The sequence below is a fragment of the Poecile atricapillus genome, chromosome 6 (assembly GCF_030490865.1).
Source record: "Poecile atricapillus isolate bPoeAtr1 chromosome 6, bPoeAtr1.hap1, whole genome shotgun sequence".
Taxonomy (NCBI): domain Eukaryota; kingdom Metazoa; phylum Chordata; class Aves; order Passeriformes; family Paridae; genus Poecile; species Poecile atricapillus.
Genome location: NC_081254.1, coordinates 16,217,937 through 16,234,188, shown reverse-complemented (window position 1 = coordinate 16,234,188; position 16,252 = coordinate 16,217,937). Strand labels below are relative to the sequence as shown.

At 36.7% G+C, this 16,252-nt stretch overlaps 1 protein-coding gene across 1 annotated transcript in view; it reads left to right on the top strand.

The window, feature by feature from the left end:
- Window positions 1–16,252, top strand: part of LRMDA (leucine rich melanocyte differentiation associated) — a 619,701-nt gene that overhangs the window by 339,518 nt on the left and 263,931 nt on the right. Inside the window, exon 3 of the mRNA XM_058841884.1 lies at window positions 6,191–6,317. Coding sequence (XP_058697867.1) covers window positions 6,191–6,317 — 127 coding nt within the window. The remainder of the gene's footprint in view (window positions 1–6,190; window positions 6,318–16,252) is intronic.

The following is a 16,252-nucleotide window of genomic DNA, read 5'->3' as shown; positions in this document are numbered from 1 at the left end:
AGAGGTGCAGTAAATACACATAGTGAAATATGAAGCTTTAAGGGGTTAATTAGGAAAGAAATTGAACCCCACCACAGTCAGTCTGGTTGCTAATTTCTCTCTTTTGCTTGGTTGGTTTGGTTTGGTTGTTCCTTCTACTGAGGGTTTTTTTTGTATTTTGGTGTGAGAGAATGGTTGACTGTAATATGTTTTTGTGAGCCCCTGAAAGCTGTAATTGGGATTTGTGTTTTATTTCACCAGGTAAATAATCCACTCCTATGGGACACAGCTCTTACAGTTTTTTACCTTAATGTTACAGTTTCTGTTAATTTCATTGCAAGACAAATAGGTTCTGTTCATCCTTCCCAAACAGATGTGCTTCACTGAGCCCCACCTGAAGGTCTGATTCACCTTCTGGGAGTGCCCATCTTTTCTTGCTGCCTGTAAGGAGTTATAAAGTAACGGGGCTCCTCTTGATGGATGAAATCAATCTGCATTATTGCTTTTCAGACAATGCCATCATTTGAGGTACTGCTACTTATTAGCAAAATCCCTCACTCAAGAAATATCAGCATTTCTATTTTATAATTGGTAGGAAAGTTTGTGGAATGTTGTGAATCTAGCACCTAGAATTCAGGAGAATTCATCTTTGTGTGTTTATTGACTCTACTTTTGTTTGTGTTTTCTTTGAAGTTTTGAGGTGGGTGGTGGCTTCTGAGGGTTTAGAAGTTTGGGCTTCTTTTTTTTTACGCAATAGAATTTGCTGTGTAAGACTTAGAACTAGACTATAAAAGAACAAATTCTGAGTAAAATCTTCTAGTAAATGAAGATTCTGAGTTTTTGTGAATCCCCAACATTTTCATGTACTTATATAGCTCTGGTTTGAGATTGTTGTGAAAGATGTTTTCATTCCAGTCTCTATTGGTAATAACAGTGTCTCACATAGTCTTGTATGTTTCAGTGTACAAGAAAAGGGGCAAATCAAGGGAATTATATTCATTTTCTTGTATGTCTTGAAATCAAGTACGATCTTTATTTGAAAAAATTCAGAAACTTATTTCAGGTTCAATTCATAACAGAAGTTTAATATTTTTTTATGGATATCTCTTTTTCACAGATATTTAATGATGCTGCTTGTTCATTTATTTTAATTTCTCTTTTGCTGATCATATCCACTGCTGTGCCACAAGTTTTACCCTAAGAGTTGCTTCCAGGTTTTTTTTTTTCTTTGTTCTGTCTTGGTCCAGAAGTCTTGTCAGAGCTATCCATTACATACTTCATTCTGTTTTCTTTTTTGTTCTATTATCATGCAGGAAACTGTGTAAAGTCACTAAGTAGAATGACATAAAAATAAATAAATTATTGAATGCTGTAGAGGCCATTTTTTTAAGCTTTGCTTGTGTTTTGCCCACCTGATTTATTTTTATTTTATATATATATATGTATACCAACCCAATTTTTTTATTGTGCTTTGTTTTGCTTTGGTGAGGTTAAGTCAAAGGAGTAGAAGTCAGGAGGTCTGAGTGTTATTTCTTGTCTCTTAGAAAATTGCTGGAGGTCACCTTCCCTTAGTCACTTAACCTCTCCCTGCTTTACTACAAAATGGAATTTTAAGCTCAGCAGGTTTTTGAAAAGTAATTCATTAATGTTTTGCAAAAAAATGCTTTGTACTCCTTGGCTGGCAGGTGCTGGAGAAATAGAATTTGCATTTCTATTTAAATACTGAAATTATCTAGTACTAAGGTTCTCATGTTGATTCTGCTCTCCTGTAATCTATTAAAACATTAAAGGCAAGGAAAAGGTATTTTAAAAAGCTCTTGTTTTGTAACAGCTCCATCTTTAACTTCTGCTAATGGCTATCTCTTGTCAACAAAGTGCAAATCAATTTCAAGGCTGAACCCAAACTCTCTCATTTGCATATTGTTAACTGCTCTCTCTTTTCCTGTTAAACAGGAGGAAAAAGTCAATTAGATATGAGGCAGCTGTCTTATTAATGAAGGGGTGGGATAAAATGTAAGGAACTCTTCTTTTGTAGCATATGCTTCTGAGCAGCTCATTTTTCTGAGCAAGGACAACTGCAGAGTACCAAGTTTTGTCTATTGCTTGCAAGGCTTCTGCTTCTTTTCATTTATAAAATCTCATGTTTTCACTGTCAAATATTACCAAAATGAAGAGTTGGTCTTTACTTTCTGTGTAACCAAATCCCTGTCAGGCCAGAAGGATCACATGAAATAGTGTGATTGACAATGACCATGCATACACACATACATGAAAAAAAAAAGCCCCAAAATCTCTGTCATGACATTCCTTTATGATTAAAACTTTGTTATAAACCATGGATGAATTATGAAAAAGAAAGCTGGAAGAAATATACTGATTCGCCAAAGGACTTGGATAAAATGACATTTCTGAGACCTTTATATTCTAAAGGATTATTTACTGTCTACTTAGAGAACATCTTAAGTGGTTTTGCAGAGGGAGTCAGTTTCCTGTTTAGCGCAGTGTTTTTGTAAGCTAATGAGGGCAAAGCGTGAGCCATAGGCAATGATGCTGTGATATTAGCTGTGACAGGGAACTTGATCATAATTATCTTAACGAGGATAGGGTTAATTACAGTGGAAACTTAAAGTTTTTTCTGTTTGAATGAGGCGGCACTGAATACGTTGTGATGTTTTGTCGGTTTGATGTGACTTTGAAAATTGCAGTGGAAATCTCTTGGCAACACTTGCTGTCCTCTGGGAGCAGAGCGTGAGCCCTGCAGTGAGGTAAGGGAGACGGTACCTGTGGGTGAGATAATGGACAGCTCTCATGGCATTACAGCAGGGACAAGCAACCTGCAATCCACCTTAGTGATGTTTATTGGCCTTCTGAGAGTAAGGGAAACAACTCCTTGCCACAGGCCTTCCACTGCTGGTTGCATTGTTGTGGTAAGATTGTTTGTTTCAGTATTTTAACATGGAGAGACATTTTTTTATGCTGTGAACTATGAGAAAACAGCACAGATTTAATTTTAGACTCGTTCTCCTTCTTAGAGGATTTCCTTCCTTTTATACCCGTCTCTTGCTTGTGCCCTTCTTCCTATGCTGTGTCTATATAAGCATTCCTCTCCTCTTTTATAATGGGCTCATAAGGAAATACTTGGAGTACATTAATATTGCTTTCTCAGTCTCATTAAAAATAAAAATGACAGTATTTCATACTGGCTTCTGTCTCAGATTCTCAAAAATGCTTTCTCCATACCAATTTACAATTGCAATCCTTTCTTATCCCCTATCTGCAGATGAGAAATTGAGTCATGGAAGTTATGGGACTTGCTGAATTTTGTACCATAAAACCAATTGTGTGGATTATACTTAAAAGTTTTACACTTTGGAATACAACTGCTGGGCAATATTTCCTAAGATACTGTGATGGTAAAGACTTGCATAGAATTTATTAGGTAGTAACACTGAATGTTGGCAAACACTTTATTTCCTTTTTTTGCTTCTTTTCCATGTCTTACCATTTTTGTTTTGGTGCTGTTTTTTTCTTCTGTTCAATACGAAAAAAAAATAATAATTCTGTGAACAGCAAGACAACACACGGCTTTAAATTTATATTAATGGCTACACTCTCTTTCTGTATTGTGGCAACCCCTCCCATCTCCCTGAACTCTGAATTTAGGTGATTAAATCACCAAGTGCACACTACTCTGATGACATGAAAACAGCAATTATAAGCAACCCCCTGTGTAACATGGCTCCTTTTTAACTGAGCAGCTAATAACATTACATGGCAAAAATTATCAAAACCAGACAGGTGTAAGGAGATTTGCGCACAATTTTCTCTGCCTATCTATGAAACTAGTACCCTTGTGTTCAGCCCAGGGTTGTGAAAGAAAGACTGTTTCAATAGGCAACTCCCTCTAGTGTTCCAAGGCCTTTTGTCCCACTTCATGGCTTGTCATTTTGTTTTATGCCTCCCCTGCAGCAGTTTTGGATGTGCGATTTCTTCTCCTTGCCAGTTGCCAACCATTTGCTGATTCTCATGATAAGAGTATTATATTTGCATAACATAACTCAGGAACAATGTGTATTTTGATGCTGACACTGACCAGAGCCCAGGCAGTGTTTTTTCACAAAGGACCTATTAACATCCCATAAGGCTCTGTGCTGCTGACAAGGAGGTGGCCTTCTCTGAACTCTTTTGGCAAGTCAAAGTCATACATTGAAATGTGAGGTTTGGAAATAATCCACTATTTATATAATAAAGAGTATTTAAGAGGAATTTGCTAAACTAGGTTTGTCAAACTGAAATGAAAACTCATAACAGCTTGATAAACTCACTGCTACTTCCTCTGAGTTTTTTTGCCTTTTAAAGGTACTTGGAGGAAAGCACTGTCCAAGATGTTTGTTGTTTTCTCCTCGAATCTTGACTTTGGCAAAGCAAGTCTATTGTGACCTTTTGCTGAAATAGCTAGCTCAATGCAGCATGCTAGCACAGCTTTTAATGGTGGACAGTTTATGTAGGCTGAATTGAGGCTTTTTTTCCCAAAACTGTTGGTTAAAGGCACATGCAAAACATGTATTTGTTACTGCAGTGATTATTTCAGTAAAATGTTTATAATAGTGGCCTTTCATTTTTTCAGCTTTAGAAACTGCATTTTTTCATTGTATCAATGCACTGTAATGATATCGATATGCCATTGGGTATAGGTGGCAAATTTTCTTCAGGTCCAGCTGCTGAGTATCAAAATGGTGTTAGTGATAGTTGTACCTCCCTTTCAATTCAAGAGACTTTGGAGTCCTTGGACTGAAACACACCGTTGCAGCATTGCACAAATGTTACTTATTCATAGTTTAGCGTGTGAAGGTCACACACTTGATTTCTTTTGGTTTCTTGAGCCGTCTAAGTGTGAACTATAGGTGGTCTCTAAGTTCTTGCTACAAAAGCAGTACCTTGTTCTTGTTGCACAGATGAATGTTAAATTGTAATTTCTAATAATACTCGTGTTTTTCTCCAGTAATTGTATCTGTGGATCATTCTAACAGCGACCTTGGCTGTCTTTTGATCTTTGCCAAAAACTGGGGGGAGGGTGAGGAAATCCCCTCAGTATAAATGTCATTGGAAACTGAATAAATAGTATAACCTGCATCTCCCTTATTCATCACATTTTACAAAACAGCCAGGAGATACAGTGATGATCTTCCCACTGGTAGGCATAGTAGATCAGCTGTCAAGTCATGCAATCTCAGCATATCTTTAGGTGTCTGGTAGGTGAATGAGCTGTGAATTCATGTCTGTGCTTGTGCTTTGTATATCGTGTGTCTTAGCTGATTAAGTTGTTAGGTTGCAGTTGATTAGGATTTTTTTACTGTTGGAATGAGCAAACATTTGGAATAGATGCCTTAACAAGGTACTGAAATGTTCTTAGTTTTGTTTGTGTTGTTGGTTGGTTTTTTTGTACTTTGCTATGAGAGGAATGAATGCTTCCAGTACCTTGTTTATTTACAAGTCACTATCTTCATCACCGTGTTGTTAAATGCTCCTTTTAAAAGCTGCTCTCTGCAGTGTGACCTGTGGCTTGACAGTGGGACAGTAAGTTCCAAGAAGAAAGCAAATGCCTTTTCTGTCTGGTGTAATTCTGCATTTTATTTGGTAGAGAACATTTTATTTTGTTTGCAGGAACTCAAGAATCTAATTAAGAGGTTAATAAAAAACGGGGGGAAAATCCCTTCTACATTTCCTACTATTGCATGTAAGGTAACTACTAAGAAATGATACTTGAAGTTGTATTTATTATTGTTAGCAGGGTATGATATTTCTTGGCAGAAATGATGGATGACAACTTAAATTTGTGTCCAGGGAATGAAGGTGAACTGTGACAGAGTTATTTATCTTGGGAATGGAGGTTAGGGTCAGGCGAGGCTGGGTGCCTGAAGGCACAAGACATTGACAAATTCATCCTGCAGGCCCCATATCTGAAGCCTTTTGTTTTGGATCCTGGCTACTCACTAAGTGACCCGCATCCTTCATCCTGCCAGCATGTGAAGGATGTGTTGCAGTGCCAGCACTCCCCTTGCCACTAATGCTTGTCATTCACTCTTCTGACAGGCCCAAACCAAAACTATTCCCACTCCTGAAAGGGAAGGTTAAAATATTTATTTCAGCTCATAATGGCCTCCCTGATTTAGTGGAGTATCATTTTTCCTGTTGCCTTTGTCGTTTGCAGGTCACTAGAAGGACTGAAAACATTCAGTTACTTGGAAGAACTGATCTTGGACAACAATCTACTCGGAAATGACCTTCTGTTACCCAGGTTACCCCACCTCCATACCTTAACGCTCAACAAGAACCAAATATCCTTTCAAAGAAATACCTGCAAAATGTCAAATGAGTTTTATGTGTCAGCCAAATTAAAGTATGTGAAATATAGTTCATGTGCAGACAAAGCATTCTCTCGTTTGGCACCTGGAATACTTCATAGTAATTTATTACAGGTCATTCATAAATGAAATGCACCATTATATCTTCCTGTTGCTCCATTTTAGTGAGAGATCTAAGTTATGGCTCTGAAGAAATCTTTCTAATAGATAAAATAGAGAAAGAAAATAATGTCAGTGCTACCCGTGTGCAGCAGCTCCTGCGCTTGTTTGGGGTTCTGTTGCAGGCTGACCTCTAGTGGAATAGAGCGTGCAGTGAAACGGGATTAGGTTTTAATACTTTAAATAGCTCTTAAAGCGTTAAAGTAAGGTAAAATTAATTAAACCCACATAATATTCTTAATGATTTTCTCTACTTGCATGAAGGTAATATGCACAATTGGGTAGCTTCTGTGCAACTGCAGCTGTAAAAGCATGTCACTCTTTTCTTGGTATTCCAGTTCTGTATTAATTCACATAAAATACTTTCCAAATCAAGGTCTTAATACAGTAAAGTCGTTTGATGTATGATTAAGTCCAGTTGTAACCAATCAGTCACTTCTCAATATGCCTAAAGTTAGTGCCTATTTCTGTTTATTAAGAATAAATATTTCAACATTTGTCTAAATAATCTGCTGAATCAGAGCCCCCTGGTCTGTAGGCTTATAGATATTGATCTATAAAAACGAATTATCTGCAAAGTCTGTGGGCATAGACTTGATTATTCCATAATTTTCCCATACTTTGACCCATCTGGAGGTTTGAAGATGTGTAATATGTGATTTTGAAGAAGTGAGGGGTGGTCAAGCTGTGGCCAAAAGGCCAACTGAGGCCTGCAGAGTCTTAGAGCACAGCCTGCTAAAGCCCTGGCCTTGTAATTGCAGCGTGAGGACAAGACTGCTCAACTGCAGGCTTTTATTACAGACAATGTAAACAGAGAGCAATTTACCTCCTACTAAAGCAAAATCCTCCCACTGAGGGGAATAAAAATAACTGCAGATTCTACGATTTCTGCACTTATTTTTGACTCTATAAATAAATAAAAATCAGCAGAGTAACTTTCTTTCTCGGAGCCGTGGAAATTTGCCAAGAGTGTCTCTTGAACAGTAACAATCATTACTGTACTAGGTATTAGGCTAGATTTATGGTTAATGCAGGGTATTGTGGGTTGGATTTGAGTAACTGGTTTTATTGTTTTGTTGTTTGCTGCCATGGTAAAATCTAAATTTGTGAAGAATGTACAAGAACATTTTTGGTGATGCCACTTGCAAACCATGAAGTGTAGCTTTGGCCATAAGAACAAAAAGCACGTAAGTACATTTGTCTTAGGGGTGGCAGTCCAGGAGGAGTTTTGTACTTACCAAAGGGTGGGCAGAGGTATTGAATATTGACTCAGTGAACAAAACCAGAGGGAAAAAAATTATCCTGTCAGTAGTAATCTTTAAAGAGTTTCTGCTGGTCTCACAGACAGACTGAAATAGTATTGTCAAGTGAGTAAGCTCTCAAAGCCAATGATAACACGATAAGAAGGATTTTATCTGTCTTGGGATTTTTTTAATTCAATCTAAAAACTATGAAGTTGGAGCTTTGAGAGTGTTGAACTGCCGAGGTTATAGAAATAATATATGCATTTTGTAGCGTGCTACAAATAATTTAATAGAGGAATTGCAGAAATACTTTTGAAACACCTATTGTATACAAACAAACTGTCCAGAGAAGAAAAACTAACTGCTGTCCATCATTAACATCCTGAGCCCTAGGGAGAAGTGATCTTTTGTAGGGGGGATACATCAGTCTGCAGAAACACAGAGACCTTCCAGATTCCTCTCCTCAATGTTAATGTTGTGTTTGAAAAAAGGTCTTATTTGAACTTGAATCACTTCTTTTAATGAATTATTTCTATATAGAATTCTTTGAAAAATGTTAACAAAAAATGTACATTTAATAGAATAATGAAATACATTTCAGGAAAGATTGTTCAGTATATGACAGTAGCACTGCATAAAGGACACAAGTGAGTAAAGAATACTGATCTGAAATAAAACTTCAGTAGTTGGAATATTGCAATGTATACATAAATATGTACAGAGAGAGAGTGAGAGAGAGATGAAAATAAACAAAAAGCCAAACTGACCCCTTTGAAAATTGGAATATCATGTAAACTTTAGAACACATATGAGAGCTTTCCTGAGTATCTCTTAATATAAATGTACTCTTCTCTCCTTTTATTCTGGCTTCATTCTGATCCATATCCTGTTTTGATAGCTCTAAGTGCTTTCTACTCCTTTTGCATGGTTCACTTATTATGTGACATTGTATGTGTAAATAACATTTGGGCCCTTCTAACATAATGTCTGGATACTGTATAAATTTGAAAGCTTATCACTAAATCAGGTGAAGACTCAGAAGAATCACCTGGTTTTTTTTTTCTTCTGGTTGCGAATTTCAGTTCCAGTCAGGCCACTACCAATCTTTCTGGAGAAGTGGAAGAAACAAATTAAAATATTGCAATCAAAAAAAATGTGTTATCACTCAACTTTTCTATAATGTATAAACTGTTTAAAATCTTCTGAAATGCAGTCTGTATAATGGAAACACCTAAAGGAGAGTCATCAACACTGTGCAGTGTTGGATTATGTGTATAACATACTTTATTTCATGTATATAATATGGTTATTTTAAAAAAAATTCTGATTTACTTTGGGAAACATATCTTAGTTTCTTTCTTGCACACAGTGGACAGCAGAAAGCAGCACAGATCAGGATGGATGGGGGTAGATGGGAAGTTGCTTTTGGAGGAGGACTGATAACTGCAGGTACCTATGCTTGTAATGGGAAGCCTCATTTCTCCTTTTAAGTGTGTTGACTAAATACTACAAATCAGTCAGGAAAGTTCTAAATAGATTTATCTGTTTCTCTGTGGGTGTTATAGCAGTATGAGGTTTCATGGCCTTTCAATGTGCTGGTCTTGACCAGGAGTATGGGACAATATAGTACAGACATATCAATTTCCTTTACATTTCAAACTTTATATTATTTGTCAAAACTACTCAGATGGGCATTTTTAAAATTTGACAAAGTATTAAAAGATAGTTTGTCCTATGTATATATATAAATAATATATATACACACATGCCTGTATGCTGAAGATTTGGTGTTCATGGCCTCACTTCTGAACAGACAAGTCTGAAAATGAGCCAGATCTGTGATTCTTTGTAGTAATAAATACTCTATTTATTTACTCAGTCCACTAAGCTGGTCATACATGTAACATACATTTTATACACTTTTGAGGAACTAGTACTAAAATTTCTTGAGAAGAAGGCACTGAATATAGATGTAGAATGTAGAGAGGGCCATGAGGATGATGAAGGACTTGAGAGGAGGCCAAATGAGGAGCAGCTGAGGTCCCTTGGTCAGTTCAGCCTGGAGGAGACTGAGGGGAGGCCTCAGTGCAGTGACAGCTTCCCTGGGAGGGGAAGAGGAGGGGCAGGCACTGATCTCTGCTCTGGGGTGACAGTGACAGGACTGAGGGGATGGCCTGAAGCTCAGGCAGGGAGGTTTAGGTTGGACATCAGGAAAAAGCTCTTCACCAGAGGGTGTTTGGGCACTGGAACAGCTCCCCAGGGCAGTGGGGACAGCACCAGCCTGACAGAGCTCACAGAGCAATTGGTCAGTGCTCTCAGACACAGGGTGTTACTCTTGGGGATGTTCTGTGAAGGGCCAGGAGTTCAACTCAGTCATCCTGATGGGTCCCTTCCAACTCAGCACATTCTGTGATTTTATAATTGAATCTAGGTCTAGGTTTTGAATGGTTTAGGGAAAAAACCAAAATATTTCATACCATAGACTGGGAAATCTAGAACCAGACAGAACGTCCATAATGGTATGTACATTTCTTATGGCAAGAGGAGTTATCAGTGTGATTCAGATTTAGGTATTATATGTTCTTGAGCCTTTGAAAGCAACATGTATTAAATATCTCAACTGTAAAACATACCAGTAAATACTTCTGGTATAATTTATCTTCACACAGGTCTTATAATAATCTCTAATAGTTACAGATTTGCTTAACCCCAAAACTATAGATTGTAATTTATTTTGCCTCTGCACCTACATTGTCCTTAAGTGCCTGAAGGCACGGAAGTCCCAGTCTGACCAGAATCTCATTATATTAAGTGCTGAAAACTTGATGATTAGATTGAGTGACTACATTTAAGACACAAATTGTCTGCTATGATACATGGAGACAATTTCCCCATTCCTTCTAAACAGACAACTGAAGTGGTACAGAACTCTTCCTGTGTAGGTTTCTGAGTTCTCCACACCACAACTGCAGATTTAGTGAAATCTGCGTGGCTTGTTAGGGAACTACTGTACCTAATGAGCCAATAATCTTTCTTCTAGAATAAAGAGTACCTGAAGTAAAAATTAAGTCATGTGAATGCCATCACGGAAGAGAGAAGTAGTCTTCCATACATCTATGGAAGAGAGAAGTAGTCCACAGTCCAGGTGATTCCTTATGCTGTTCTGCAGCAGTGCTTGCAGGAGTTGAACTGCAGATATCAGAACTTTTTTAAAAATTGTGAACTGCTACTTTATTTTTGTCTTTGTGATGCCTTGTTACTTAATAACATTGAAATGTGGTCTTCAAATCTGCAGCCTTGGAACCATGGGGATTCTAAAATGCCTTTAAAAGCATTGGCAACTCCAGATACATAAAGAAAACTAATGCTGCTCCAGTAGGCAGAATGGGATTTTTTTTCCCATATATTCAGTATTCAGGAAGCTCTCCATGAGATATATGGACTTAGTTAATTACAATCCACTCTGCACCTTTTTTTCTTTGAGCAAAGTGGTTTCAAAGTCAGTGAACAAGGCCTTATCTCAAGGTCCTATCTCCCTACCAGATAGGGTTCAAGCCAGAATGTGGCATACAAATGACTGTGTGTGACATCCTATTGCACACAGAGAAGAGGGAGATGTATACTTGCATATTGCAAGCTATTTCTGTGGTTATCCAACCTTGAAGACCTAGCACATTCTAATGGAAAAGCGTTCAGGTGGCAAAGATCTTTTCATACTGCATTCAGAGGAGAATTGGTAACTTCTGATTCAAGGCTATTTGTGTGTGGAACAGCTTGTGATTGCTACATCATGTTTGTGATAAATTTAATTGAAGCAAATGTTTCAGCTGGGAGTAAATATAGCTACCTTGCTCATTTATGACTCTGGCATAAGTGTTATTCAGCTGTTTTAATGTTAGGTCAATTGCAGCAACTGCATGACAGATGATTAGTTGGCAGAAAACTTCTGAATGACAGTTTTGGGTCTTTCTATGTGATGATCTGGAAATCTGCATGATATTCCTGATATTCTCATGTACATATTTCAGAAATATTTTGAATTTATGTTGGTTGCTCTTTACTGTGTCTCTTTGCTTCCAAGAACTTCCAAAGGCTGCAGTCAATGAAGTTCATTAACATGGAAAGCTTTCCTGCAACTCTTTTGGGGAAGTGGAATGTCTTTTTGAAATATAATGGTGGAGCAACTTGGAAAGCACTGAGAGAGAGAACATGGGTGGTTACTTTTCTGTATTTGAGTATGTGACTAGTAAAAAGAATTTCTGGCAGACAAAAAGTCCCAGTTTTTCCTGAGAAGAAGCCTGGATATGGCTATACTAAGGATGCTGGTAAGGAAGGAAGAAATGCTATGGTGTTTGGAGGTGGCCAGCATTAGTGCTCAGTATGTAAAGCAGCTGACCCTTCTATTAGTCTCCAAAAAGGATTCATGCAGTGTCTCTGCCCTGGAGATATGCAGAAAAGACACTGATAAAGGGTCTCTTGAGAATACAGAAGTCTGGAATAGAGGAACTCGTGAGACATCATGCAGTAGTTTCTGTGTGAATCTACTCAAACTCTTAGAAATGTAACGGAATTTTCTTTTACTATGCTTGCCATCAAAAGACACAGCTTAGCATCAAAATGTCTCTCCCTGCTTTTGAGGTTCTCCTAAAATTGACTAAGTCAAATGGCACTATCCACTCAGAGTTTACAACTTTGTACTTGCACAAATGTAATATTCCCTGGGAACAAATCTTTGAATGGTATGAAAGGGGATGACTAGTCCTGACTAGGCACTAAAATTCCAGTCCAGGCTACAGAATTTTCTGCAAAACAAATGAAAATGCTACAAGCTTGCACAGACAGTTAGTTCTTAGCCAGAGAAAGAATATACATCATTTGCTTTGGGCTTTTGCTTGTTATTTCTGCCTTTGAGAGAACCTCAAAAACAGTGGTATTGAGTATGAGAGAGAAAACAGACAAGTCAGAACCTGCCTATTTGTATGATATTTTTTGTTCCATGAAACTTGCAAGAAATTGTATTGCTCTGCAGCTAAACTGACCCATCACAATACTGTAATTTTCCAAATAATTCTATTACTACTGTCTCAGTGCTGCTGGCAGCATTTGTCTTTCTGAACAGAAAATTTGGTGATGGGGTTCTGTATGCTTGCATGTATGTCTGCTTTGAACGGACTAAATATGCACGTGTGGTATGCACATAGTAATGGTCTGAAGGGGCTTAAAAAAGTTAATCTGTGAGAAATACCCAGTTCTTTTAAATGTTTCCCTAATTTAAAACTAGAAAGAGTGCATGGAATAAGTATAATCCTTTGGTGCAGATGAAATTTTAAAGTATGTCCAGTGTGTTTGTATTAATTGTTCCTGGAGACCAAGTTACATTTTTGGAGGGAACCATTGTTCTAGAATTCCTGAGAATATTCTAGCTTGTAAGCTGTAGAGCTGATGATTTTAAAATTTTAATTGTTCCATTTTTTTTCTTTGTTTTGTGTCTGTGAGAAAGATAGGCATTAATAGATTGGTAATGATAGCACTTGAATTAGGAGATGGATTACTACACTAAGGCTTTTTAATTATCACCACAGCAATACTTTAAACTATTTTTCAAACAGTAGACTGTAGTGTAAGTGTTGGCATCACTGTTGTATATTTACCTGGTGATCAGTGACACTGACTTTAGACAGATTAGCTCAGAGCTGTTTTTACAGAGCTCTAAATAAATAAATACATTTTCACTAGGACTGTCCATGGATTTAATTGTGGGTTTTCTCTTTTGGAGAGAATGGAGCTGAAATTGGTCTCAGAAGTGGCACAGCAGGATTTTGCAGCTCTTTGGCTCTGATTGAACCAATATGGCACTCCTTGGATTGCAACAATAAACCATAAAAAGGAAGCTGGCAATAAAATTTCAGACTTGCTTTGATTTTCTCTCTCCATATTTTCCTAGCATTGTTTTGGAAAGACACAATGCTTTTGGTGGCATCATATAGTTCTAGTATTGTGATTTAAATAAGTATTTGACATGTTAATTAACTAAACACTACAGTAGAAGTGCACCATGACTTATGAGTCATCTCTGAGAAATACTTAATCATGAGAACTTTAACAGGATATAATTTATTTTTTTCCTACATGCTTTGTAAAAAATAACTGTGGTGTTATTGTGTTATTGGTAAAAAATAACTGTGGGGCTTCTTGGAAAAATCAATCTGTACCTTGCATTTTGCTTTTAAGAGGGATAAGAAAAGATACCCAAGTCCCAAAGAACAGAAAAAATAATTATTTATTTAAAAAAAAAAATATTTATTTATTTATTAATTATTAATTATTTATTTTATTTATGACATAACTGCTGATTCTCTTGCATGAGATACTTTTTAGGGGGTGTTTTTGCATCTGAAAATAAATGCTCAGGGTTTAGATATGAGGCATTAGAATCTAGACACTGGCTTCCAAATTTGGGAGATTTAGATTTTTGAAATGCAGATTATAAACTCCTGTTATTAACCTGAAATTCTTGGTGACTATGGTATCTCTCTCGTTTGCTTTCCATAGAATTTTGAGGTGTAGTCTTGCACTCTTTGCATATCTAAGCTGTCATTGCTCTTCTTTACATTTTTAAAATACATTTTGATATTTGCCTTGAAGGCTGCATTTTCAGATGGGAATTGGAATACATGTCGGGCTCTACATTCAGCAAACTTCTGGGGAGAGCAGATTCTACACAAGAAATAGTTCTGCTGAATTAAGAAGCAAAAGTCCTGCATGTTTACTTCATCAAAGAAGCGAAAATTTTGAATGAGTTGTTATTTTTTTTGTTGTTGGGGTGTTATTTTGATGTTGGTTTTTTTCCCCTTTGGATAGGAAATGACCAGATACAATCAAAGCCTTGCAACAGCTAACCTCCTGTGTATGATTGCTGTTATGGCAATAACTGTCCTTTGTAACAATAAACTATTTCTTTCAGGGAGCCTTTTTGCGACTTAAGCAATCCTGCGAGAAATTAAGTGTTTCTCCTGGCTGAGGGAGGGTGCCAGTTTCAAGCACTTCACCAACAGCCTTTGGAAACTTTTAAAAAGCCTTTTCCACACTTGAACATGTGTGGAAAAAGAGTTTGTGAGTTTCCCATCACAGTCACATACTTCCTGAAAAAGCCATGAAAAGTTTATGTGTGAGCTTAAGCTCCAGGTATGAAAATGAGCACCAAGTTTTGATTGGTTATTTGTCCTAGGTCACAAATCATATGGTGCTACAAAAAGATAACTTTTTCTTAGGGTTTGGTAGATTAATTACTGGTATAAAGCACTCTCTAATGTGGCTTTGCCAAATTAAAAGTTAGCATTCCTACCTTTTCAATGAATACATAAAACTTATTTCAAACCCTCATTTTCCTCACTCATGCAAAATATTTAAGTATAACTCTTTAGATCTTATGGGACAGAACAGTAAGTGCAGATGCATTGATTTTAGTATTTTAGAATCAGTAATTGTTGACATGATCTTCGTGTGTATTTGGGAATAAACTAAAATTTCAGGCTTACAAAAGGAAGACCACATTTTTAACAATGAAGCTGTTTTCTCCATTCTCTATTGCTTCTGTTGCCCTTAAGATATTGGGGTGAAGAAATAAAGTAAATTCCATCAGCTAAAAATAACAAAGATAACAGAAACACATAAATCAAGTATAAATAATAGCATCAAAAGTGAAGTGAGGATTTAAAACAATAGTTTGTCTCTAACAGCAGGAGGGAATAAAAACAAGGCAATGAAATATCCTTTAATGGTTTTGAATAATTATTACTCTCATCCAAGCCAGTTGATTTTTAAATACCGGAAAATTTTCATGTTTTTTTAGAATCACACCAATATATGTGTATGTAAATTGAAGTAAATTAGAATGAATGGTTCAAGTTTTAGAGACTGTCATACTAGGCTGTAACAAAATAATTATTTGATCAATTAACAAATTGAGGTGCAAATGATTGAATATTGTTGTTAGGCTTAATCCTAACGTGATTTCCAGCATTACAGTGATTAAAGACAGTTTAACCTTTGTTTGCTTGTTTGTTTCATTCAGGTTTACAATAATGTATGTGTAGCTTTCTTATTTATGTTCCGAGAAATACAGTTAAGTTAAAAAGCCTCATGAACTTCAAAATATAGGGCTCTTTTAATGAAAAATTTTATGCTTTACAAGACTTTAAGGCTTCATATATAAAGTATTTGTAACACTGAAGTCTATAAGTTGTACTTAGTAAAGCATTAATTGGCATATCCTAATTGAGTGGTTACAAATGTGTTGCTGTGACACTCAAAGCGTTTATATGCTGGGAGTGAACCTGGGTTGTTGTGGTTTGACTTTTTTCTTTTGCTTTTTTTTTAAACTCATTTTCCAGTGGACTGAATATATTAGTGATGAATGTGCTGTGAAACTAACTGTTTGTTTCCATGCTGGAAAAGTTTCATGGCTCCAGCAATTGCTAGCCATTTTACCACACAGCATCCATC